This window comes from Mesoplodon bidens, assembly GCF_964165515.1.
Source record: "Mesoplodon bidens genome assembly, chromosome: 5".
Classification (NCBI taxonomy): domain Eukaryota; kingdom Metazoa; phylum Chordata; class Mammalia; order Artiodactyla; family Ziphiidae; genus Mesoplodon; species Mesoplodon bidens.
In genome coordinates, this window is record NC_138161.1 from 62,770,764 (window position 1) to 62,797,303 (window position 26,540).

The 26,540-nt window shown below is 38.0% G+C and overlaps 1 protein-coding gene across 1 annotated transcript in view; it reads right to left on the reverse strand.

Annotated features, from left to right (window-relative positions):
• The window catches only part of LSAMP (limbic system associated membrane protein), a 654,527-nt gene that overhangs the window by 210,675 nt on the left and 417,312 nt on the right, over positions 1–26,540 (reverse strand). The window contains exon 3 of the mRNA XM_081235871.1: positions 15,461–15,586. Within this exon, the coding sequence (XP_081091997.1) occupies positions 15,461–15,586 (126 nt within the window). The remainder of the gene's footprint in view (positions 1–15,460; positions 15,587–26,540) is intronic.

A 26,540-nucleotide genomic window follows, 5' to 3' on the forward strand; every position in this document is an offset into this window, starting at 1 on the left:
AAAGATCCATAATTTCAAGCCCAGGTAAAACATAGAAAAAGTCCTCTATGGCTAAAGCACTGGGGCAAAGGAAAGATGAAGATGTGTCACTGTTAGCTGGGTTGTTTTTCTTGGTTCTTTTATTTTTTCTTTTTTCTTTCTTTATTATTATTATTATTATTATTATTATTATTATTATTATTATTATTATTATTTTAGCGGTACGCGGGCCTCTCACTGTTGTGGCCTCTCCCTTTGCAGAGCACAGGCTCCGGACGCGCAGGCTCAGCGGCCATGGCTCATGGGCCCAGCCGCTCCGTGGCGTGTGGGATCTTCCCGGACCGGGGCACGAACTCGTGTCCCCTGCATCGGCAGGCGGACTCTCAACCACTGCGCCACCAGGGAAGCCCTATTTTTATTATTTTTTTAACATCTTTATTGGAGTATAATTGCTTTACAATGGTGTATTAGTTTCTGCTTTATAACGAAGTGAATCAGCTATACATATACATATATCCCCATATCCCCTCCCTCTTGCATCTCCCTCCCACGCCACTAGGTGGTCACAAAGCACCGTTTCTTGGTTCTTCATACAGGCATGGTCACTTGTGAATTGGTGACCATGTGTGACCAAAGGCACCAATGTGTGCCTTTGCACACAAATCATACCTTTTTCAATTAGAAATTTTAATGGTACAATAATAATAGCAACTTTCTTTATTAAGAGCTTAACAGGCCAGGTACTATGGGAAGTGCCTCATGAACACTATCTCTTTAATTCCCATGATAACGAGAAAGTCAGATTATCCCCCCATTTTGTAGGTCATCACATGGCTTAAGGAAGTCCTTTTGCCACGATCACAGTCAGCAAATCATGTCTAAGACTCAAACCCAGGTTAGCCTCCTTTCCAATTTTTTCCTCTTAGTAACAATGCATATTTCCTTTATGTTTTTCTATAAAGGCTTTTGTCTTCATAGGTAAACTCAGAGAATTATGCAGTATGTAAACTCTCTTCTCTTCAGATTACTTGATTATAAAGGCAAAGTCTAATTACATTTAATTTGAATATGGCAATACTTGGAGATCCCCATACTTTGCCTTTCAAAAGATATTTAGGTTTGTAACACTTGAATTTCATCATTCTTTATCTTTTTATTTTTTCTCTGCAAAGCAGATTGTAGTGGGTTGAATGGTGGCTGCCAAAAGATATGTCCAAGTCCTAACTCCCAGAACTAGTGAGTGTGACCTTATTTGGGAAAAGGATCTTTGTAGAGGTATTTAAGGATCTCAAGATGAGATCATCCTGGATTTAGGGTGGAACCTAAATCCAATGACTGGTGCTCTATAAGAGAAAAGAAAGGGAGACTTGAGACACCCAGATACAGAGACACAGAAGAAAAGGCCATGTGAGGACACAGACAGAGATTGGAACTATGCTGCCACAAGCCACGGAAGGCCAGAAGCAACCAGAAGCTGGAAGGGGCCAGGAAGGATCCTCCCCTAGTGCCTTCAGAGGGAGTGTGGCCCTGCTGACACCTCGATTTTGGACTTCTGAACAGTGAGAGAATAAAGCCACCATGTGTGTGGTAACAGAGTTATACCTGTGTATACTTAATACACAGGTATGTTTTGATGATGCAGATATCAAGATAGTTTGGCAAACATAATGAAGGGAAATTGTGTGATTTGTGACTACAACTGAGTCTTAGGACCACAGCTTTGTGCCTTAGTTTCTTACTGATGTAAACTGAGAAATCACAAGGTATGGGAATACTTATTTCTAAAAACCTAAAAGGTCCAATAATATCAAATTCATACAAATAACATAAGCAAGTCATGTGTATATATATGTATATATATATATATGTATAAGCAAATGTATGTAATATGAATAATGTAAATATACATAAAATCTTTGTATCACCTGTTTATGTTTGATTGGTTTCTTATGAAAGGCCAACTGGGAGAAAAATTCATTTAGAGAATCTATTAATATCTGGTAGATTTTTCTCTGTCCCTGATCAAAGCCAGGAATGCCCCTTGGCAATGGTCTCAGGTCCAATTCTTAATTCATATGTTATTGCCTATTGAGCTCTGGGCCTGAGCTGGAAGTTGGTTCTGAAAATTCATGGACTCATTCATGAGTGACTGGCCAGTATCTCCTATAAAAATCAGCAATTACAAATGCTGAATACCTTGGACGTGACTGGCATGGGGTAGACATTCCATCATTAACAGGAGTAGTTGAAACTAGTGAGGTTATTATTAGTGTTGGTGGTAGTAGCAGTAATAAAAGTAGTGGTAATGGTACATGTGGTGAGAAAAGACCTAAATTATTATTTTTGTTTGTCCAAATCTCATGGAACTCTCTCATTTAAGATAGAAGCACCAAAGAAAGAGAACCAGCTCTGTATCTTGGTGTCTCAGTGGATACTGAGAATCTGTTCCAACCCAGAAAGGTACCACCTTAGGCAGCTGAGAGTTTAAAAAATGGATTATCTGGATCTGATAAAACAACTCCGAGCCTGTATCCACAAGAAGACACTATTTAGGATCAGGTCAGAAGCAAGATGAGGTGCTGACACGCTGCCATGGTAGCAGTCCTTTATAAGTCCTCCAGTCACCAATTACCCACCCTTACACAGCATGATAGAATAAGGTTGTGAGTTACTGTTGCTGCCGGACACTTCCTTGGCAGAGCCACACTGTGGACAAGAAACAGACCTGAGTGAAGATTCACATGCTTTCCTAAAGGCTTAGCAACATTGCACACTAGCCTCAGCAGAGCCCCTCATCCACTCTGACACCCAGCAGCTGAGTCAGCCTGCTGTGGAGACCTTAGAGTGCTTAAAGGTTCCTGGGGAGTTATCTCCTCTAGCGACTGTCAGGAACAGAACTGCCAAGGGCAGAAGTTATAGCTACTTACACATGTGTAAAACAAATTTTCCTTCCAGCCTGGCCTGGGTGTGTTAGAGGAATAACCTAATGGGACATGCTTTGAGTCTCCTATTGGTTCTTTGGCATTATGGAGAAGACATAATGGTGTTTCCTCTATTGACAGGACATTTGGTCTCAGGGAGGAGAGTAAGCAACAGAGTTCTAATGCCATTCCCATTTGGTCTCTGGATTATGGCTGCATATCCTGAGTTTAAGAGAGGATTTATCTCCAGGATATATCCAGTCCTAAAGAACATGAGGATAGAGCCATTGCAAGTCTGTGACCCAGGAGCTCAGAGAAAGACAGATGAGCCAGGAGTCCAGGTGGTCAGCATCATGAGATCAGACACTATATGCCATGGACTGAATTGTGTTCCCCCGCAAATTCATATGCTGAAGTCCTAACCCCTGATGTGACAAATTTGGATATGGGGCCTTTGGGAGGTAATTAGGTTTGGATAAGATCATGAGGGTGGAGCCCTCATGGTGGGATTAGTGCCCTTATAGGAAGATACACCAGAGAGTTTGCTTGCTCCCTCTCTCTCCATTGTGCACACACCAGAAAGAGGTCTGGTGGGCACACAGCAAGATGCCAGCTGTCTACAAGCCAGGAAGAGAGTTCTAACCAGAGCTTGACCATGCTGCTCCCTGGTCATGGACTTCTTGCTTCCAGAACTGTGAGAAAATAAATATCTGTTATTTAAGGTCCCCAGTCTATGGTATTTTTTTTTAATGGCAACCCAAGCTGAATAAAATACTACAGTGACAGTTAAAAAAAATAAGTGGGCTTACTTAATTATTTTAAATAAGTGGGCTTATAGAAGTCATTGCAGGGGCAGCAAGTATAGTTACCACGATTAATTACTTTCTGTGAAAATAAAAGATGTCTACCTCTTCTCTCTTCAAGGAACAAGGGAATCTACCTATCTTCTCCCAGACAGCTCCTAAAGTAAGCTGTTTAAATTCCAGAGTTACCCAAAGAATTGCCCATGTCTGTGTCCACACCAAAATGACACTAAGCTATGAGCAGCCAAGTCCTCAATACCACGTGCTATATTTGGACTGCCTTTTGTTCTAGGGTGAAATTTTGGAATTTATAGTTTGTTGTAATTTAAAGCAATTTTCTCATGACTTTATTTATTGGAATAGTGAGAATTTTTAAAAATACGAAATATCTATTGGATTGCCTCATGAAGAACTAACTTTCTGTACTATTTTCCCATCTGCCTTTCAAATCCCTCATTCCCTGATCTGGATCTGTCTTTCCATAGCCAAAACAGCATAAAGCCTCAGTGATCAGGCCAAAAAATTTTTTTTCACAAAAGACTGATGTCATTCAAAGACTGACATTTCAGTTTTTATTACTAGAATACCTTGAAGAATTAGATCTGATTTGCACTGATATTTGCCAACTGAATTATTAAAGTCCTTTTTTTCCTTTTCTCTTCCCCTCATCAGATTTTAACACTTTAGTCAACAGCAGACAACATCACAATTTAACAATCATGTGATTTCACAGAGCCTCCTAGGCTTTTGAATTGTTGACCAACTTGAGAAAAATACCTGATTTGATGCATAAAATGAGGGTGATGACACATAAAGGAAATGGCAGGGTTTTTTTTGTTTTGGGTTTTTTTTTTTTTTTTTTTTGGTAAAAGAGTATGCTTCTCACATATGTTTCTTAAGTGACATGGGATAACTTCATTGACATGTCTTTTCTGGGCAGTGTGACCCCATTTGAGTAACCTATTGAGGTTTTTGTGTTTTGTTAGAATTAACTGTAGCCTCAGTGTGCTGGGAGACTTGAAAATGAACACGTATAGCTAGAGAAGGATGAGGATTTCAGAAGTGTGTGCATATTTGAAGTGATATGTTAGCCTCAAATATCATTAGACTACAGATGGAAAAAGACAAAGTGGGAATTTCTGTGCAGTTGTTACTTCTAAACCTCTTCATCTAAAGTGACAGAAATACGAGCCATAGAAATGTGATGGTGCATTTATATATCAAATAGTTTTAAACACACCACACACACACACACACACACACACACAAACCAGGTCATCACAATGTTTCCTATTGATTTCATTATTACATAGAATCTCAAATATTCCTATACTCGTGCCTGGTAAAAATAGCATACAATCCTATCTCAAAAGATGTATTTTCTTTACACCCTTTATAGGGCAGGGGTTGTATAAGTTTATGGAACATCAGAATCATCTGGCAGACTTGTTAAATTACAAACCCTTGGGCCCCACTCCTAGAGTTTTTTATTCATGTAGGTCTGGCTTGGGGTCCGATAATTTACATTTCTAACAAGTTCTTAGGTGATGTTAATGCTGCTGGTTTGGGGACCACACTCTGAGAAGCACTTCCCTGGTTTTAGTACTTATTTTGGTCAGATGGAGTGCTTCATAGCCTTGCAGTCAGTTCTTTCTACAATCTAACCAAAATGACTACTGTAATTTAAGTCTATATTTTTTTTTGCAGAATCTAAGATAATAGTAACAGCAAGCAGCCCTTGAATAATGCTTTATCATTAATAAATCACTTTCATGTGCACTATCTCACTTGAGACAACACAGGAATCCTGGTAGGTGAGCAGGTATTATTATTATTATTATTTATTTTATTTTTTTTTGCGGTACGTGGGCCTCTCACTGCTGTGGCCTCTCCCGTTGCAGAGCACAGGCTCCAGACGCACAGGCTCAGCAGCCATGGCTCACGGGCCCAGCCGCTTCGCGGCATGTGGGATCTTCCTGGACCGGGGCACAAACCCGCGTCCCCTGCATCGGCAGGCGGACTCTCAACCACTGCGCCACCAGGGAAGCCCAGCAGGTATTATTTTATTCATATTTTACAAGTGAAAAGTAGAGGGCTTAAAGGACTTACCCCAAACCCCTAAAAAGTAAATGGCGAAGAGCAGAGACTTGAACCCAGGTTTTCTGACTCTAAATTCTGCATTCTTCTACCAAGTCACTCTTTCTCTTAATCCCTTATAGTTGTTAGAGAGCTTTACACTATTCAAGCTACTTTCATATTCATTATCTCATTTGATCCTTCAAAGCAACAGCATGAGGCAGGCAGGGCACCATATTATTGTCTGCATTTTGTAGATAAAGCTGTTACAAAAAATGATAAGAAAAGTGGCTGCTGTCATTCAGACAGTATTTCTTCATGCACTAAGCTAAAAATTTCCTGCAATATTTAGCAGCAGCATCTGATGTAGGTAAAGCATCAGACGGTTCTCCTTTCCAAGTCATATTCAATGGCCCAGTAACTCCACCCCCATCCCTACACCAGTTTTTTGTTTTTTTTCTTGGTAGGAATACATCTGGAGGGAATGCAGGTGAGGATAAAATTTAGGATTACTACTTAGTAAGGAAAGTGGGAAAAATTCTTAAATTTCTAGACCTCAAACATTGAAGAAAACAGCTTTCTCTGCATACAAAGAATTTCACCTCTAGTCTAGGGCTTTTCAAAGCTTAATGTGCATACAAACCACCCAGGGATCTTGATAAAATGCAGATTTTGATTCAGTGGGTCTGGAGTGAGGCCCAATATTCTGCATTTCTATAAAGCTACAAGGTGATGCCAATTCTGTTGATCACAGTCCAACGTTGGTAGGCAAGAGTCAGTCCTATTTCTCAAAGCCATAATTATTTTTACTATTCTCTAAACCATCTCTGAATCTTTCGAGTGAAACAGAGAAATTAAAATATAAAACACTGTAACAATATGTGGTGAATACTATGTACATTGTGGGACTTTCCTAGGTGTTCCTCTGTGCTAGGCTATTTATAACATGCCAGTATCTTCCAATCTATTTTGATCTCAAGATCCAGGATGATGCCAAAAATGTGGTCCATGGACTAGCAGAGCCAATATTACCTGGGTGTTTGTTAGAAAGGCAGAATTTCAGGCCCCATCCCATACCCACTGAATCAGAATTCATATTTTAACAAGATTCTCCAGATGATTTTCCAGTACAATAAAGCCAGAGAATCACTCCTTCAGATTTTCTTGCCCTCCTGTGCTTGCAGAGTCATCATTATGCTCATGTTGCTGGTCCTCTGACTCACTGGGAGTATCTAATCCTACAGAATCCCGTAATTCAGCAAGAGATGATTTAAGTGTGGGGTGAGGCAGGGAATCTGTATTTTTAAAAACTTTTGCCTCGAGGTAATCCTAATGATTGGCCAGATGTAGAAATCTAATAGTGAAGATGAAAATTATGCCACAGGTGGCTACAGCCAGAAGGGATGGTTTATAGGGAATCGTAGGAGATGTTATAAAACTTACAGCTCGGCAATGGAGGTTCCTTTTACAGATTGACTCAACCTGTGAACTGTTCTCTACTACCCAAACCAGGTGGGCCTGAACTTCTGCCACTCAACCCACAACCCTCAATGTAGCACTAATTCATTGGTGTGACAGTGCTGAGAGGTTTGTTACCACATATTAAAAAAAACATTTCCCAGATACAGAAATCTGCACTAGTCATTTTACAATGTGTCTTACAGAAAGACAATGTCTTATATATTTGAGATATATGATACAGCAAAGAAAAACTATAGTTATGAAGATTCTGTTCTTAAAGTCTAAACTTTAAGCAGATTCTAACAGAGTTTGACATTTAGCTAGAATAAGTAATTCATTTATTCATTCAATAAATTTTTACTGAGCACTTCCTCTGTGCTAGGTGATATAATGGGACTAAGAACATGTAGGTGCCTGCTCTGCTTTCATGAGGAAAATAGTAAAAACATAAACTTTTAAGACAATTACTGAGTGTGACAACTGCTGAGAAGAATAATTTCTGATAATAAATTAGTTATAAAGAGAATGTCAAAGCATTTGATACAAAAATATGAAGATTTCAGAGAATTCTCTGAGCCCAGTGGATAATGATGAGAGTCTCACAGAAGCAAATCAGTACATCAGGGCAACAAAGAAGAAACAGATCTGAACAGGACCCGGAGAGCTTTCCTGAAATTTCTGAAACCTTCTCAGGAAGAGATGAATGAAACTATTAGTTGGATAGCCTTAGTTATATAATTCTTATTGTGTCATTTGCAGTTTGCTTTCTATTCATTCATGCTTTAATTACTTGTCAATGTGTATTTAGTTTCCACTTCATGATGTAAGTTATTTCCCAACAATACTATTTTTATAAAGCCCTTAATTGAGCAACTCATGGTTGATTGATTGATTCAGCACTTATATGCCAAGCAACATGTTAAGAATATACACATAAGTAAGACATATAAGTTTCTGCACTTTTATGGATCTTATAATCTAGAGATTGCACATAATTAAAATGCAATTTTACTACTTCTATTATATGGCTTCCTGTAGGGAGTGTTGTCTTGAAGGCCTCAAAAGAAAAAGTTATACTGGCAAAATGATGATATTGGTGAGATATGAAATCATGTTTCAAGAAGAAAACTAGGATGTGTGAAGGCCCCAAAGCAAGCGGACAAGGCATATTCTTGAAATATAAGTAGTATAATCTACCTACTGCCTAAAGTTGAATGATTAGGAGTTTAGGGATAGGAAAATAGGTTGAATGAAGGGTTCTGCCATGCTTAGTTTGAACTTTATCCCAAAGACAATAGGAAATTGGGAAATCAAGCAGGAAAATTAACTCAACCATTTTAAAATTTAGAAACAGTATTTTTGTAGTAGGGGTAAATACCTAGTAGCAAGAGGTCCAACTGGAAAACTGGAGAAATTGTTGGTCATTTTTTGGTGTCACTGTACACAAATTTTATTTAAAAAATATCATTGTAATTTACAACCTATAGGGCTCTCTACAGCTACAGTTAATAAAGTATTAGCTGTTACACAGCCAGACTCTGGGAAAACTGTCCTCTAGGAGAAGTAGCATGGACACACAAATAAGTCACACCAGAAAATTTCTCCCTAACAAGATGTTTTTGTCATGCCCTTTTGAAAGATGAACACCTCAAGTGAGTATGTTGAAATGTGATACAATAAAAGATGTGACATTTTAAGACTAGCCTTGGTGAGAGCATTTTAAAAGTCTCCCTGGTTGCTGTGTTAGAATGAATAAAAATGGCATGAAGTTGTTTTCAATAAAATTATCAATCACCCCCAAACTTTCACTATGGAAATCTGACATATGGATAAAAAAATTAAAACAGATATTGAAAATAAGAATATCAATAATAGCTAACACTGTGCTAAGGACTTCACCTACATGTTCTCTTTTAATTCTCATGATAACCTTTGGCAAAGATTTATTTTTAGACCTAGTTTAAAATTAGAAAACACAGACTATTTGGAATAACGGAAAAAATATTTGAAGTCATGAGACGCTGAGAGATGTGGACACTATTTCTGTTCTCCTAGGCCATGTGCAAAGTTTGTGATTAAGATATTGCCACCACTCCCCCCAATTCCACGCAAGCTTCCAAAATGTCCTGAAGCACTCAAATCCAAGCTAGTTCCCCAAGGACAAATCTAGGATGGTTCATTTCTCTTCAGGAAGAGTTTTCTGGGGATCTGATGACACATCTGGGAAGAGCAAGAGTGAGGTGCTGGTGGTACAAGGGCATCTGTACAACACTCATCAGAATGGCCAGCACATCTGGTTGTGGAAATCCTCCCATGGCTTAAAGATTGTCAGTGTCAGTTATTGTTAGTCTCGTAAGGATTTTTAAGGTTTGGAGGCCAGCAATCATGCAGTTAAATTCTGTAGTCTTCATTTTCTAAATTACCCATTTGTTTTAATGACAAGGTTATTACTGCAAAAAGAGTTTGTATTTACTTGATTAGGCTATTATGGAACTATATGCATGGGAAAAGAATATGTTCCTGACCTAAATTTAAGATATTCACACACAAAAATAACTGTCTATATACCTGCTACACTGGTATACACTACACTGTATATTTAAAACCAACATACAAGTAAGGTTCTGAAAAGAAAATAGAGCAAGATTTTTCTTTATTTTTCTGTTCTTTGAAAAGGGAAACCAAGAATATTAAAAAGTAAAAGAGGAGCTTCCCTGGTGGTGCAGTGGTTAAGAACCCACCTGCCGATGCAGGGGACACGCGTTCGAGCCCTGGACCAGGAAGATCCCATATGCCACAGAGCAATTAAGCCCGTGAGCCACCACTACTGAGCCTGCACTCTACAGCCTGCGAGCCACAACTACTGAAGCCCACGTGCCTAGAGCCGGTGCTCCGCAACAAGAGAAGCCACCGCAATGAGAAACTCATGCACTGCAACGAAGAGTAGCCCCCACTTGCTGCAACTAGAGAAAGCCCATGCTCAGCAACAAAGACCCAATGCAGCCAAAAATAAATAAATAAAATAAATAATTATTTTTAAATCTATACAAAAATTTTTTAATCTATTTAAAAAATCTAAAAAAAAAAAAAGTAACCAAACACTAACATCATGGTGTCGCATAAAGATGCTGGCCTGGATTCTTCAATGCATTATTATGTATACTGTTTCTCTGCCTAGGATACTTTCCCTACCCTGTTTTCTTGGTCTGGTCCTATTCCTCCTTGAAGTCTCAGCGTAAGCTCCCCTCAGGGGAGCTTTGCTTGCCTTGCAGATTTTGCTATATGGCCTTGTTTTATGGTCTTATTGAAAGCTACAATTTTCCTTTATACGGTATAAATCTAATTAAGTAGTTATTCATGCAAGTATTAGTTTAATACTCTGCTTTCTTGTTGAACTATAAGTTCCATCTGTGCAGGGACCATGTCTGAGTAGTATTCCATTGTATATTTATGCCACATCTTCTTTATCCATTCATCTCTTGATGGCCACTTAGGTTGATTCCATATCTTGGTAATTATAAATAGTGTTGCTATGAATACTGCACTGCATGTATCTTTTCAAGTTAGTGAGTGTGTGTGTTTTTTAATAGAAAATATTTCTTACGTGAGTTTTCTGTATGGGGTGTTGATGTCCAATCTGGCTTCTGGCTTGGACAAGAGAATTGTACAGTGCCTGCTAAGTTGTTCTCAGGCTAAGGGGCTAAGTTCTCAGTGTGCCGTTTGAGTGTTTCAGGTATAGAAACTTACTGAGGATGTAAAAACCTTTGTAGAAATGAAATTCACAGAAACTCTGTAACCATGAACAATCCTGACACCACATGAGGCACACTTGAGAAAGGGACTTTCTTTGGAATGTGAGAAGAAACAAAGTTAAATGAAGATGGGAGCAGCGTTGCTCACAGAAGGGAGATCAAACACTCCATAGAAAATACATGTTACGGTGCAATTGCCCTCTGGGAGTTACAGGATTATGAAAGTCTAACTTAATTAAGGGAGAAAATAGGTCACATTTAACAACCACATACATGACACATCATTTTGATTATATAGAAAAACTGAAGAGAGAAAAAATTAAGAAATCAGAAATACAAGAGAGGCAACCATGGAATGCAGCAATCTCTTCTCCTCCATCTATGTCAGGTATATGTTTTGATTTTGTATATATAAAAAATTCACCATTCTTCTAACTTCCCTCTTTAAAAACACTTGCAGTATACTTGAAAAAGAAATTTCAGGTGTGAAAAGAAAGAGAAACAAAATGACCCAATGAAAAAATTTTTTTTAAAAAACTGAATTAAGAGGTAATAAATATTCTTCTCATAAAAATATACCTTGCGCCTACTTTCCTTTCTACCCCTTGTGTTATCAAATGACAGGTAATCAGGTACTTGTGAAACCTGCATGAAATCTTCCCAGTTTCAGGGCTCAAGGTCCCTGTGAGGTCGAGCTAATTACAGGTACATTTCTTCTGCAAGGCAGTCACACTCTGTACTGTTGAAGGCACAATTAATAATTGAACAAAGCTAGCTGGGTTTTTTGCACATATGGCTAAGGGTTGCAGTAGCTTTGCTGTCACACAGGGAGCAGAGCCTCTTCTTTGGGTGTCTCCATGAAAGGCTTAGCATTATAGGCTGAAAAGGATCACCCCCTGTTTCCAAATTTTGAAAAGAATAAAAAACACACATAAAACAAAAAATCCTGGTATCCTGTATAGCAGTAAAGGCAGATTCTCTCTCCTGTCCTCAAGAATATGATTATGATCAGGTGGTTATTTAGGTCAGATGTGAAAGAGATGAAAGAGTAGGCTTGGGAATTAATACCTGTTGTAGACAGAATTGGAGGCTGCCCTTGAGTCTGTGAATGCAGCAGGGAACTAGTTTTGTATGCGCCAGAATAGAATTTGACCCATAGAGAGGGCCTAGATAGAGGATTATAGAAGAATAAAGTTCTTTCCCTTGAGATGTCTTTAGGAATTTAATGGGGGATATCCCCAAAGCCCCATGGAGTCATAGATGAGTGCAGAAAATCCTTGACCTATGCCCCAAGCCATAGCCTTGAGCAGGGGTCTGTAAACTATTCTGTAAAGGGCCAGGTAGAAAATATTTTAGGCTTTAGGGGCTAAGCCATATCTGTTGCAACTAAATTCTGCTGTTTTACTAAAAAAAACCCCAAAAACAAAAAACAAAAGCATCCATAGACAACTTGTAACTGAATAAGCATGGTTTTGTTTCATTAAAACTTTATTTATGGGCACTGAAATTTGAATATCACATATTTTTTTGCATGTTAAATAATAGAATTCTTTTGATTTTTTCTAACCATTTAACCATTTAAAATTTATTCTAAGCTTGCAGGTAGTAAAAATGTGAGGCAGGTTGGATTTGGCCCAGGGACTAGTTTTCTGATCCCTAGGCTGACTATTGGAAATCCCTGTGTGTACACCAATTTTTCTAGTTGATTTGAAGTCCCTAGGGTTCTCTGACTGTATGTAAATGCTGCCTTTATTGTGAAAGATCTAGCTTGTCCTTTGGTCTTTTGATAACTTGAAACATCATGGATAACCAGGTTATTCAGGGTTCAAACCATATGTTTACTACCATGAAAAAGTCTACTAGAGTTAGCCATGAAGATCTAAACTCCTAGAACAAGCCTGGGAAGGCCTTGAAACTCTGGTTTGATCTCATTACTTTTCTAAACTGAGGGGATAAAAAAGAATATATCTTTAGGTTCAGATCACCAATAGCATTTTTCCCTGAAAAAAAAAACAAAACTGTTTACTAGTCAATAGTACACCAAAGGAATAAAGTATTTTTATTAATGCAGTTCATTCCTTGATTATAACTTGAATATAATCTATCTTCCTTCTTTCTTCCCTTCTCTTATCTCCACTTATTCCATAAAAAATTGAGATTATAAGTAACATATATATATAAACATTTAAATTAATTACAAAAGGTGAGACAATATGAAAATAATGGTAAGAAAACAAGATGAGAGCAAGAGTGTGTCTATATATGGATTTGATGTCATAAAATTCCACAGTTTATTTAAAATCCACTTCATTAATGTGTAATTTATATATAATTTCCTCTATTCTTTCACAGACCAGTCATAAATTTGGCTCTAAGTTTGGTAACAGTCAGTACAATGAAGGACTCATGATTATTTGTAAAAACTCATTGGGTTCATTTTAAAAAACAAACCATTGCTTAGAGAAAGGACAGTAGAAACACTGAAAACAAAGAGGAGCTTTCTCAAAGTGTCCTTTCAGAGGAAACTATGTAATACAATTAACAATCTCTCAAAAACAACATTGCAGAAAATGCAATGATTTTAGAGGATATCTTTTGTAACAGCGGTCCCCAACTTTTCTGGCACCAGGGACCAGTTTCATGGAAGACAATTTTTCCACAGACTGGACAGGGGTGGGGTGGGGTGGGGAGAGTGGGGACAATGGTTCAGATGGTAATGTGAGCACTGGGGAGCGATGGGGAGCGGCAAACGAAACTTCACTCACTCGCCCACCACTCACCTCCTGCTGTGTGGGCTGGTTCCTAACAGGCCGCAGACCAGTCCCAGTCTGCGGCCCAGGGGTTGGGGACCCCTGTTTTGTAACATCCTTAAATATGTGCCCAAAACTTTTATACCAAATAGTCATTTAGTAAAAGCAGTTCTACATGGGAACGGTCTAGGTGTTGTGGGATTGAGGGTTAATATAATTCCATTCAAGGAGAATGTGCTCTGGAGGTTTAATTTAATCCAGGGGAAATGTATATGATATCCAGATAATATGTTATCTGATATTCACACTTCAGATAAGCCTGCATATATATTTTTTTTCCATGTGAGGTTTAAGATGGGAATGACAGGATATGAGTTTGAGGTTGATCCCCCAAATAAGTGCCTCATTTACTGCTTTTATATATTATCAATAAATGACAAGCTGTATGCATTAACAATAGAATGGGTTTTGAGGGACATTGTCTTAAGAAAATAGAAGCCTCTAATAAGAATAGCTGCCTAAATAAAAGACCATTCCATAGGTTAGTCCAAACTTCACCTGATAAATTAATTTGAGGGCTAATATGAAAGGGAGGCCCTTATTCTCACACCACAAAATACAAAATATTTAAAGATGCTACAACCAAACACTACCCTGGCCTGGCCTTTTAGAAGTATCTCGGGATAGCTCCCATTGCCTATCTAGCTTTGCACAACAATTTTTCATGGTGTTCATTTCAGAATTAATATGTTATAAACTAGATCTCTAGATTTTATATGAGAAAACTTTAAAAGAATATCAGATATAAATCAGTTAAATTTGGGGGGTTAGCTACCAAAATAAATGACATTTTGTAAGAATAATTGATCCATAGTTCCTCTTTTTGGAAAAACATAAATAGCAGGCCCCATTCTACAAATACTGTGTCATTTGCAAAGGCATGGTTTTGCATATAAGAAAATTTCATCTGTCGAGTAGGGGAGGATGCATGCAGTTAATACTAAATAATTTGGTAAAGTATTTAAATGAAGCTCAAAAGGCAGCAGAACCTCAGAACCCAGTTATAGTGGGAGGAGGAGGGGAGAACGCAGAAGACATTCCTGAGAAATGATTTTCTGACTTTCACTGAATTAGTATCCATAGCTGGGGATACATAATGAGCTCATGAAGTTTAGTCCATGCCTGGTGCCCCTCCACAGAGCCAGATGCTAAGGATAGGATATTAGAAGTCACAAATAATTTTGTATTATTCCTAAAAGATTGCATCACAAGGTGCTACATATAAGGAAACTATATTTAAAAGCAAAGCAAAACAAAAAAACATACAAAGAGCTATGGAAATTTAATCCATACAAAATATTGCCCCAAGACATTCAGGCACCAACCTGGCATATATTTCAGACATAATTCTAAGTCATTTAATGCATTTAATGCTTCTATATTTGTTGCCTTGAGGAAGTGTTCTATTGAAAATGAAATATATCATATATAAATCATCAAAAAATATATATATATATATTTCCCCCTATGGTTGCAGACTTTATAGAGATGGATACATTAGCCAAGACCAGAGATGACCCTAAACAAGTCCTATGTCACTACTGTAATAGTGTTTTAATAACAATATACATGCTTGCCTTTTGGATCCAATGGAATCACAGAAACATGAGGATATTCTAAATAGTGTATGACATCTGGGGGACTGGAAGGTTGCTTACCAGTTGGTGTAAGGTGTCTCCAGGTGATAACTGGTTCAGGACGGCCATTGGCCATGCAGACCAGGGTCACGTTGCTGCCTTCATTCACAGTGACATCCGAGGAAATGTTGGAGATCTTTGGTGGAACTGTAAAGACAAAAGCAAATGGAATATGTAAGCATGTCAGTAAAAGCAGGTTTCCAGTACTGGTCCATGCAACAGGAAGTGGCAAATTCAAGCGAAGTGCTTTTCTGACTTAAACCATTTGAATTTTTGTGTTAAGAAGTCTGGGTGCTTTTGGACATCCTTACAGACTTAGTGAGCAGATGAAAAGCGTGGTTCTTACTATAAGTTGAGAATCTCTCCACTACGGTCTAGTGCTATAGGAAGAATGCAGAGTAACATAATGAAAATGTCTTAGCTCTTTTCTGATTACAATGGACCTTATTTGGTTATTAGAGAACATGCCCACTTATACACATTAAGAATAAATTTTCTTATCACTAAATATTACCGACATTTATGTTCTTATGTGTATAAAATGATTATAGCCCACTATTTACTCCAAATGTCAGGAAAAGAAATGCAGTGCTATTTAATGTCGGATTGCAGAGTTGTGTCATAAAGATGCAGTAATACCTTGTTGCTTATAATCTAGCCACAAAAGGAAACACTTGGTTAATCACTACAAGAGAAAACCTCTAGGGGCTTCCCTGGTGGTGCAGTGGTTAAGAATCCACCTGCCAATGCAGGGAACATGGGTTCGAGCCCTGGTCCAGGAAGATCCCACATGCCACAGAGCAACTAAGCCTGTGCGCCACAAGTATTGAGCCTGAGCTCAGAGCCCACGAGCCACAACTACTGAGCCTGTGCACCTAGAGCCCGTGCTCCACAGCAAGAGAAGCCACCACAATGAGAAGCCCGCTCACCGCAACGAAGAGCAGTCCCTGCTCACCGCAACTAAAGAAAGCCTGCACGCAGCAACAAAGACCCAACACAGCTAAAAATAAATAAATAAAATTAAAAAAAAAAAAGAAGAGAAAACCTCTAAATATCATCTTGGTGTGTGACAGGCCTGATGATGTACCTTAGAGCTTAAAAATGGAATTAATAAGGCCTATGTCACAGACAGGTAGACTTTATAAAAATACTACTATTACTCCTAATACTATTACCACCACTATTACTAACACTTTAATAATAGCTAACTTTAAGCATTTACTATACATAAGATCTTATGTCGATTACTTTATATAAGTACTGTATTATCTCAATAACTCCTTATAATAAGGAAATAATACCCTATGAAGATTTTATTTATGGGTGGAAAACTAAGTTATAGTTATAGGCTAGGTGAGAAACAGAATTTGAATCCAAAAAAGACTCCAGGGCCCAAGCTCTTAAGCCCTACTTGAATGAATCTTCATCTTCACAATCCAGGCTACCAGATGGCCAAAAATGACAGAAATTACTTCTCCGTGATATGAGAAATGAGTCCCCAAGGGCTAGCTGCACTGCCGTCTGACTTCCTTCATTAGTGTTCTGGGTGGCAACATTAGATCTCACACTGGTGGGCTTAAGTGGAAAGTGAATTACTTACAAATTTCATCACAGAGGTTATGTACTGATTACAAATTGCAGAGTTTATGCTTTGACTGTGATTTTCCTTTTTTTTAACTCTTAGTTGCTTATGCTGTCTCTGAAAAACTATGTGTCAGGGGAGGGAGGAAGACAAGAGAGCATGAAGTAGTTCAATAATAAATAAAACTCTTATTTTTTCTCACTCTTCCTGCCCATTAGAGACTCTGTGCAATGACAAATAAAACAGGAACATTGTCTGCTTGTAGGGGCAGCTGCCTGACAACTGTATTATCCCTGCAGATCCCTGTTAGCGTCACTGATGGTACCTGGGCAACTGACCAGGTCAGAGTGTCACAAGGAGGAAGTGGAAGGAGGATCCTCTTGACCTTGGCATTCTTCTCACAGTGACATCTGATATGGCCTCTGGGTAGGAACCAGTGATTCCAAATCAAACCCAGTGGCAGAAATAGAATGTAGTTGATTCCTGTCACTTAGCAACTTCTATTTGTAGAGTTTCTGTTTCCCCTTTGGGTTCAGAGTAGTTTTCTCATATTCATACACTGACTTATAATATACTCTCCCAGACTTCTACAGTGAGGACCTGAAAGGTTATATCCATTTAATAAGGAAGAATATGAGGCATAGAGTGGAATAACGGCTTATCAAGGGTGATCACATCACGAAATATGGCTAGGCTTAGAATCCAGAGCTCCTGAATGTACAACTGTTCTACTGTTTAATATTCACAGTTTTTAATTCCCAGTCGAGTAAGCCATGGTTCTGAACATGTCCAAAAACACCTACAATACAACCTATGATGGTGTAGGAGAACAAGACTTGGACATCCTAGGTACCTCCCTCAACAATCTAAGACCTGTAACAGGAAGCTATATACTAATTGTAAAAGCTCACATCACTCAATTTAAAGTTTATTCTGAATTCCAAAACAGGACATAGAGTAGAGAAAAGAAACACAGATGTGTTCTGATTAAAAAAAAAAAAAAAAAGTGGAGGGGGAAAGATTCCATATCCCTAATATATAAACATGTAAATTTACAAAATAGAAAAAAATCTCCAATGGCCAAGATCCGAGAGAGTTATCATCTATGATAAAATTTACTCATATTGCCTCTCCTTTATAGGAGGAATATATATGTACTAAGGACTTTGATTTTACATGGCACACAAGTAAGGTCGTTTACTCAATGTTACATAGACAGGTGGTAATAAAATTGGGAATAAAATCTAGAATAATTAGCTACAGGGCTATGCTTTGGCCACCAAACTATATTCTTTCTCCTAATTAAGGACAATATACTCAGGTCCTGGATCTCAGATACTGGAGATACAGAAAGTGTTTGTGTTGAACAGTTAGAAATGCAATCATTTTGACATTGTATCCCACCTTCCTCTGGGTCACTAACCAGTAGTTTCACTCCATCATTTATCTTCCTACTTTATTGTAATTTTTATCAGCTTCTTGCCATAAGCATTTATATATGATGTAGGCTTTTTGCTCTAGAAAGAAATCCCTCCCCAAATCCCATCTTACCTTCTTATTTACTTTTAACTTCTCTATCTCCAAATTTTTGAAGGAATTGTTCTATACCACGTCTTCATTTCCCATTCACACTCCAACCTTCAGTGCAATCTGCATTCTCTCATTAACCTCCAAAGAAACTGCTCTCAAGAGGCTCACCAATTTGTTTGAACCATACTGTTTTCAGGTCCAATGAAAATTTTTGTTATTATTCCTATTTTTCACCGAAGTAGTTGACTTTGTTGACTGGAACCTCATTCTTCCTTTCCTTAGTTTCTAGGTCACAAACTCAACTGCTTTTCCTCTTACCCTTCTGGCCAACCTTCCAAGTTTAACTTTTGGTCTTATCTTGTCCCATTCCTTAAACATCTGAAGGTTTGATCACTGTCTTCTTTTTAAATATTAGTCACTGTGATCACTCACTACTCATCTACTCTTCAGCTTCACAAGCTAATGTCATGCTATTGATACTCCCAAATCAGTAACTTCAGCCCATATTTTTCTCATGACCTATATATCTGCACTTTCAATGAACCAACTATTCTATGTCCCCATTGAATGTCTCACAGAAATCCAGGATTCAACATACTCAGGGGTCATCATCTTCCTTCCCACAGAGAACCCGTAATCTTGTGATCGCTTTCTCAGTAATGGTGTCACCATGAAAACAGTTGCCCAAACCAAAAAAGAAGTTTATCTCCCTCAACTGCTCTCTCTCCTTTACTGCCCCCATATAAAGTGGATCCCCAAATTCTACAGCTTATGACTTTTAAATATCTCTCAGATTCATTTATCACTCTCAATTCTTATTCCTACTAGCCTTGTTCCAACCATCAACGTTTCTTTTTATTTTTTTTTGCCTGAATTACTGCAAAAGCATTACAACTAGTTTCTTTGCCTCTAGTCTTCTCTCCAAGCTCACTGTCATTCATTCACCATACTGCAATCAGAATTTTCCCCCTAAATTGCAAATGTGAGTATAGTATCCTCTGATTAATCTCATTGCCCTCAAAATAAAAACTTCTTAATATGGCTTAATAGGTCATTCATGGTTAGACCCTACTTCTCTCTCCTGCCTTATTTCCTATTCCCTTTGCATTGCATCATCCAGTCGGATCAAACAACTTTTGATTCCTGTAATATACTATCTTTGTTTACTCCCAGGCATTTAACATTCTATTTTTTTCTACATGGAATGTCTTCTTTCAACTCTTCATGTGGCTATTCCATTTCCTCCTTCAGGTCTCAATTTGTCAGCTTGTTTTCTCACTTTTTCCAGGAAGACTGTCCTGTCATCCCCCACCTACCCCCAACCCCACTCCTAATTCCATATTGGGTGCCCTTCCTGTGTTCTCACACTGTACCCTGTATTACTCCACACAGCACTGAACCAGAATTGCTGGATGATTTACTTACGCCTGTCACTAAACTGAAAGAGGCAGACAGGAAGGCCTTTGTTTTCTTGACCACTGAATCTTACAGAGCACCGTACTTGGAATATGGTAGGTGCTCAGTGGGTTTGAAAAAAGAAATGAATGAAATTTTCCTACCCAACTCTTTTCTGAGCTCAAAGAAGTCATCTCATTAAATTTTTGTCGGAAAGGAGCAAGCTTTTATTCTGAACCAGTAAAATACTTTTATCAATATTTCTTTAGTTACCCATCTAGTCATCTATTTCACTATCAACTTTGACTCAATTAAAAAAAATTGACCATGGGGCAGAAAAATGTTCATATATTTTAGAAACCACACACTAGCTAAGGAATTATAGAGCTAATACTAAAACCAAAGGCTTACAGATTTCCCAAACTAAGCTCTTCCTCTATATTACACTCACTTTTGCAAAAGCGGTTCCAAATAGTATTTTTTACTCTATTTTAATTCTCAGTAAGGAAGACTACTTAGGAAATACTGCTTAACATGATAACCTTATTTGCATCAGCAAACATAGGTTGTTTATCAAAATCACTGTAATATTGATTTATGTTCAATTCTTGGGTCAGCACAGTACTCTGGGTAGTTTTTGTTTGCTTGTTTGTTTTGGTTTTCTCTTTCCGGAGTATTTCCTAACAATTTTTACTCAAAGGATATTAATGTGATTTATTATATTTTCCTAAATTTTATGCCGTGAACCATTTATTTAACGTTTTCAACCTATTCAGTTTCAAGGACTTCTCCAATTTGTCTGGATTATTTTGTTTTTCTTACCAACTAATGACAGCTCCTTATACCATAAGGAATTGACCTTTTGTTATTTACAATTTCCCCAGTTTATCTTAATTTTATGACCATATTTGTTTTGTAGGTGTCTTTTTTTTTTTTTTTTTTTTTCGGCCACGCGGTGCAGCATGCGGGATCTCAGTTCCCCGACCAGGGATCAAACCCATGCCCCCATGCAGTGAAAGCACAGAGTCCTAACCACTGGACCATCAGGGAAGCCCGAAGTCTTAATTTTTTTATTTATCTTTCTTTTGTGGTTTCTTCTATTGCTTCTGGGCATATTAGGTCCTTTTGTAACATAAGATCAGTTTAATGTTTATCTCTATTTCTTTTATTTTTCTATTAATGGTCTGTTTCATTTTTTAAAAATTGAACTCTTTACATCATACGGGATTTACTTATGGTGTGAACTGTAACTAAATTTTTCCCCATATATTTTTAGTCAATTTATCCAATACCATTTGCTAAATAATATAAAATGTATACGTCATTTTGGTTTTCAGAATTACCCTATATAGTGCTACCCATTTGGCCAGAGCAATATTTTCTGGGAAACATAAATATAAACCTTACTTACCATGCCAAGTAATTTATCAAAATATTTGAAAATATAAGTCACTAATCTTTTGGACACCACACTATTATTAGGTGTTGCCAGTTCAAAAATTAATTGTTTATTAGAATAATACCTCCTAAAATGCTGAGTGAAAAACATAATTTAGATACCCTTCTTTCAGGACATTAGCAACATTCATTATTCAAAGTAATCCTCAGGGTTTCCATTGTAAAAAAAAATGTAAAATGAATATGCCACACCCAACACTTCTAATTTTAAAATCTGAATTATTAAATAGGTAATATTTTTTCATTGAAATTCACATATGTTCAATGTTAAAGCAATGCATGTTTTTTTTTCTTTTATTCAGTGCAAAGTGAATGGCAGTTTCTAAAATAATGCTAACATCTAGTTGCATTTGGATACATGAATTCCTTCAGCTGTGCAATGAACCAGCAGTAAGATATGACACAACCAATCTGGCTCTGGCACCCATGATGTTATTGTCCTTTCTCACTCTTTTTGTAATTTTCTTACCCACTACCTCTACCAGATCTCCAGGGTCTGCCTTGTTTTTTTGTGGACTCAGAGCTGCCTGTACATTTTTGTGCAGTTCTCCAGGTTCAAACTTATTCCTTCTTCCCTTTTGTATGAAACTAACATCTCTGTGTATGACCGAAAGTGGAAATGCAGGCAAAGTCAGGGACATAGTGGAGTGTTTAATCTGCCCAAATCCATGCCTTCTTCTTCTGGTAAGACATGCTACTTTTCCTTTGGAGAACTACCTCTCATCCCACTACCACTGGTTTGTTGGGATTGTCAATCAGGTGACCTGTTTTCCTTAGCCAAAGAAAATTACCTAAGTTGGGCGTATCAGACTCTCCCTCCTTAGAACTTCGTTTTTATAAGAAATAGTTTAAAAGAGGTAGAAGTTGATTGACCGTGTTAATGGCTCCAGTTTTCCACTCTTCCCTGTTCCACATCCTTTACCGTGCCTATGCCCTCCTATAGTGGGTGGTACACATTTTTACATTCCTGGACCATGTCACCTGTTTTGGCCAAGGATATCAGTATAGGTAATATGAGCAGAGCCTTGACAAGTGCTGAAACAATTGGACTCACTTGGTCTTCTGCCTCTGCCATCACCATGAAAAGCACATGCTGAACTGAGCCTTTTGGTCCCAGGAGAAGGAGGATGGGAAATGGCAAACAGGATGGCCAGATGAAATACAAGGTACTCATTCAAGTACAAATTTCAGATAAACAACAAGTATTTATTTTTAGTATAAGTATGTTCCAAATATTACATGGGACATATTTATACTAAAAATTATTTATTATCTAAAATTCAAATTTAACTGGGCATCCTATGTTTTTAATTGATGAATCTGACAACCTCAGGAACACAGTCACCTGTAGTGAAGCCCAGCCTAGAAGTGTGCTGACTTGTACATTTGTGAGAAATAAAGAGTAACTATTATTGTTTTATGCCCATGAATTTTGGACTGGTTTGTTTATCAGCAATAGTTAGCTAATACATATTATGAAAGGGCAACAACCTGAAAAGACTATTATTTTTCACTAGTGTCTGCAACTTGTATCCCTAGAGATAAATGATTTTGAGCTTTCCATGGCAAGATTTTTCTGCTTTTCCTTTGGTTCTGTGAGCTAGTCCATATTCTTCCACTGTATCACCTCCTTCTTACATAAAATTAGCCAGTCAATTTCTGTTGCTTAAACCAAAGAATCCTAATTATTGCAAATTGAGAAGCAGTCATAATAAGGTGAAAATTTGAAGAGGGGCCTTTTCATAGAGGGACAATTGTTATCATCTCTGCTTAGGTACTTGTTGGATTCCCAAAAAACCAACTTAGTTGCATGGCTACCATTGGTTCTGATCTATCAGTACACATTGCTTTAAAAATAATCGTTGGTTTGCAAGGCCATCTAATTCTAGCTGTGAATGTTTTAATGCGTTTATCCTTGGTCCCTAACTGACCAGCCTACAGAAAGAAAATAATCATTTCCAGAGTAGGGGAGAAAAGTGGTCAGTTGGCTTATTTCCCTAACCTCAGATAATTAGTGGTTATTGTATTCAATTCAAAGTGCCATTCCTAATGGTACAAATCAGCAACAAATTGGTCTCAGTTATTGTTCATTTAAAGTTGGGGCAAGGTGTATGTACTACTGTGTGTATGGTGGTGAGGGGGTGTTAAAAACACAACACTGTCAACTTCCTAATTTCTAACCTTTCTTTCATGAGGCTAGACAAACTTAAGCCCTATCTTTTGCATATGGAACAGACTATGGAACAGGATGTCATGTATACCTAAGAGTTGGGTTCAGAAATCTACAGGATGTTTTCTGAACAGCACTTGGCTTTAATAAGCACGATCTAAGAATTCAACAATAAGAATAAAAATACACAATATAACACATAAATGCCATCTTGTGAAACCTCAAACGTCCATCCAGCCTGGCATTTGCCTCTGAAAATGCCACTGAAGCATGTTTTGCTGCATGGTGTGGTAGTTTCTAGGATGATGACAGGATGGGAAAATGTAGCACAGTGAGCTAGACTGAGAGCCAGGGGACTTTGGCCCTGCCCTGCCACTGCCTCACAAGGAAATCACATGTTCTCTGATATTGGCTTTTGAATCCTCATCATCAGGCACATTGCAGGTACTTAACACATTCTGAATGTCTAAATGAACAAATTAATGACATTATTATTTAAATTTGTTTGAGTCTTCGTTTCCTCATCTGGTAACTGGAAGTAATGTGCAAAATTGATATTAGGCAATGTTATAGGATTGCTATTAGGGTCAAATATGATAATGCACATGAACTTGTTCTATAAACTGAAAGAGGTTCTATAGTGTAGCCATTATTTATTACATGCTAAAACTAGCTTATAAAAAACAATGTTGGCTTAACTCCTAAGATAACATGATGGGACTTCCCTGGTGGTCCAGTGGGTGAGACTCCATGCCCCCAATGCAGGGGACCTGGGTTCAATCCCTGGTTGTGGAACTAGATCCCACATGCATGCCACAACAAAGAAGCCCACATGCTTCAACTAAAGATCCCGTGTGCTGCAACGAAGATCCCCTGTGCCGCATCTAAGCCCCGGCACAGCCAAAATAAATAAATAAATAATTTTTTAAAAAAATTAAAAAAAAAGATAACATGATAAAAGAATTCATACATTTCTATGGCTAATGGTATTCTAATTATAGTTTTGCAGGCACCATTATTGCCAAAAGGTGTAGGTAATTATTACAATTCATAGTCAATCATTTACACTGGTATTAACAATAACTCACCCCAAAGACATGCACTCAGTTCTTATCTGCTAATGGGCAGAGCTACGTCAATATGTCAACCCTTGGGCTTCCCTGGTGGCGCAGTGGTTGAGAGTCCACCTGCCGATGCAGGGGACATGGGTTTGTGCCCCGGTCTGGGAAGATCCCAGATGCCACAGAGCGGCTAGGCCCGTGAGCCATGGCCGCTGAGCCTGCGCATCCGGAGCCTGTGCTCCGCGAGGGGAGAGGCCACAACAGTGAGAGGCCCGCCTACCGCAAAAAAAAAAAAAAAATGTCAACCCTTCAGTTAATGTCTAGGCACTTTATACCTACAACAAAAAGTGACATAAAGATATGAGAGTGTACAACCATAAGTAAAATAAGTTTTCCCCGAATTTTTAGAAGCTTAGCTGTTGGGCTCCCAAGAAAAAGCACTCCAAGTGAGGGAGGGTCAATTAGAAGGTTGGGATTAACATATAAACACTACTATATATAAAATAGATAACCAACAAGGACCTACAATATAGCATAGGGAACTCTACTCAATTATTTTGTAGTAACCTATAAGGGCAAATAATCTGAAAAAGGATATATATATATACATATACAGATATATATATCTGAATCACTGTGCTGTACACCTGAAACTAACACAACATTGTAAATCAACTATACTTCAATAAAAAATAAATGCATAAATTAAAAAAAGAAAAGAAAAAGGACTCCAAATAAAATTTTGTCACCCTTACATAATTTGTAATGTCTTGTACACAACATTTGTTGCCAGGTGTTTTGTGTCTGTAATTTGAGTCTCCGAAGACTTAGATCTTGCAGTAGAATAAAATAGCTAGCAATGATAATTTAGTTTCCACTAGTACTAGCTCCCACTCCTATTAGGATCCATTTATAAAGCAAGAAACAGCAGCCTCCAAAGTATGTATTTGGAAAGGAGAACTCCGCAGGAACATGATTCCTTTTAGATACAAATTTCATGCGTGAGTTAGAAAATATGGAAACTATAGATTCTTTGAGTGTCAGATGAAGTTGAAGTTAGGAGAAACTCATTATGGGCATCAGTTACTCAAATATCTCTGCCAGAAATGATTACAAATGCTGCACTTATGCATGCAGTAAATGATGAACAAAGTAACTTAAAGAAAGAGGAATAATATGCTAACAATTTAGAGAAAAAGATAAAATGTATGTACAAAACAAAGCAATGCTAAGTGCCATATGACTGGTAATGTAGTAAAGACAGGGAAACTGCAGTGAGGAAGCTCCCGAAAATGACATATTGAAACAATGGGCAGTCAAGAAAAAGGAATCCTCTTTTAATCCTTTTTTAATCAGACAGGAGCAGTTTCTGAACTGTACATGCGACTAAAAGTGCCTGAAGCTTCACTCACCAGAGTCCTCTGAGATGTAGCTGGCATTTGACTGTGTTGGCCAAAGCTGGGCAAGACACACTCTTCTGGGCCTTTGAACCCTATGTTATATAACATTCTCAAGCGGCCCTATGAGTTCCTGACACTGTTCTAGGTAGTCAGATTTATACCAAAACAGTCCCTACAGACTCATCCAGATGGTAGGCACTGTCAAAAGGGAGGATGAATATGGGTCAGCCTGCTCTAAATAACTCAAACACGGTAGCCATGGGACAAGGAAATGTTACAAGCTCACTTACACACCACTCAGTGGTGGATGTGTACTTAGGGTGACACATGTGTGGCATGCATATCTGCATCTGGTTGAGTTCCCTAGTCTACCTAAAAAGAAAGTATATTAAACTGGAATGTTTCTATATTTATTAAATGTTCAGAAGTGCCCTGGAGTCTAAGGGTGTGGGCTGGTTTTAAAAGGGAACAAATCATTCAGACACCAGCATTTGCATTCATGCCC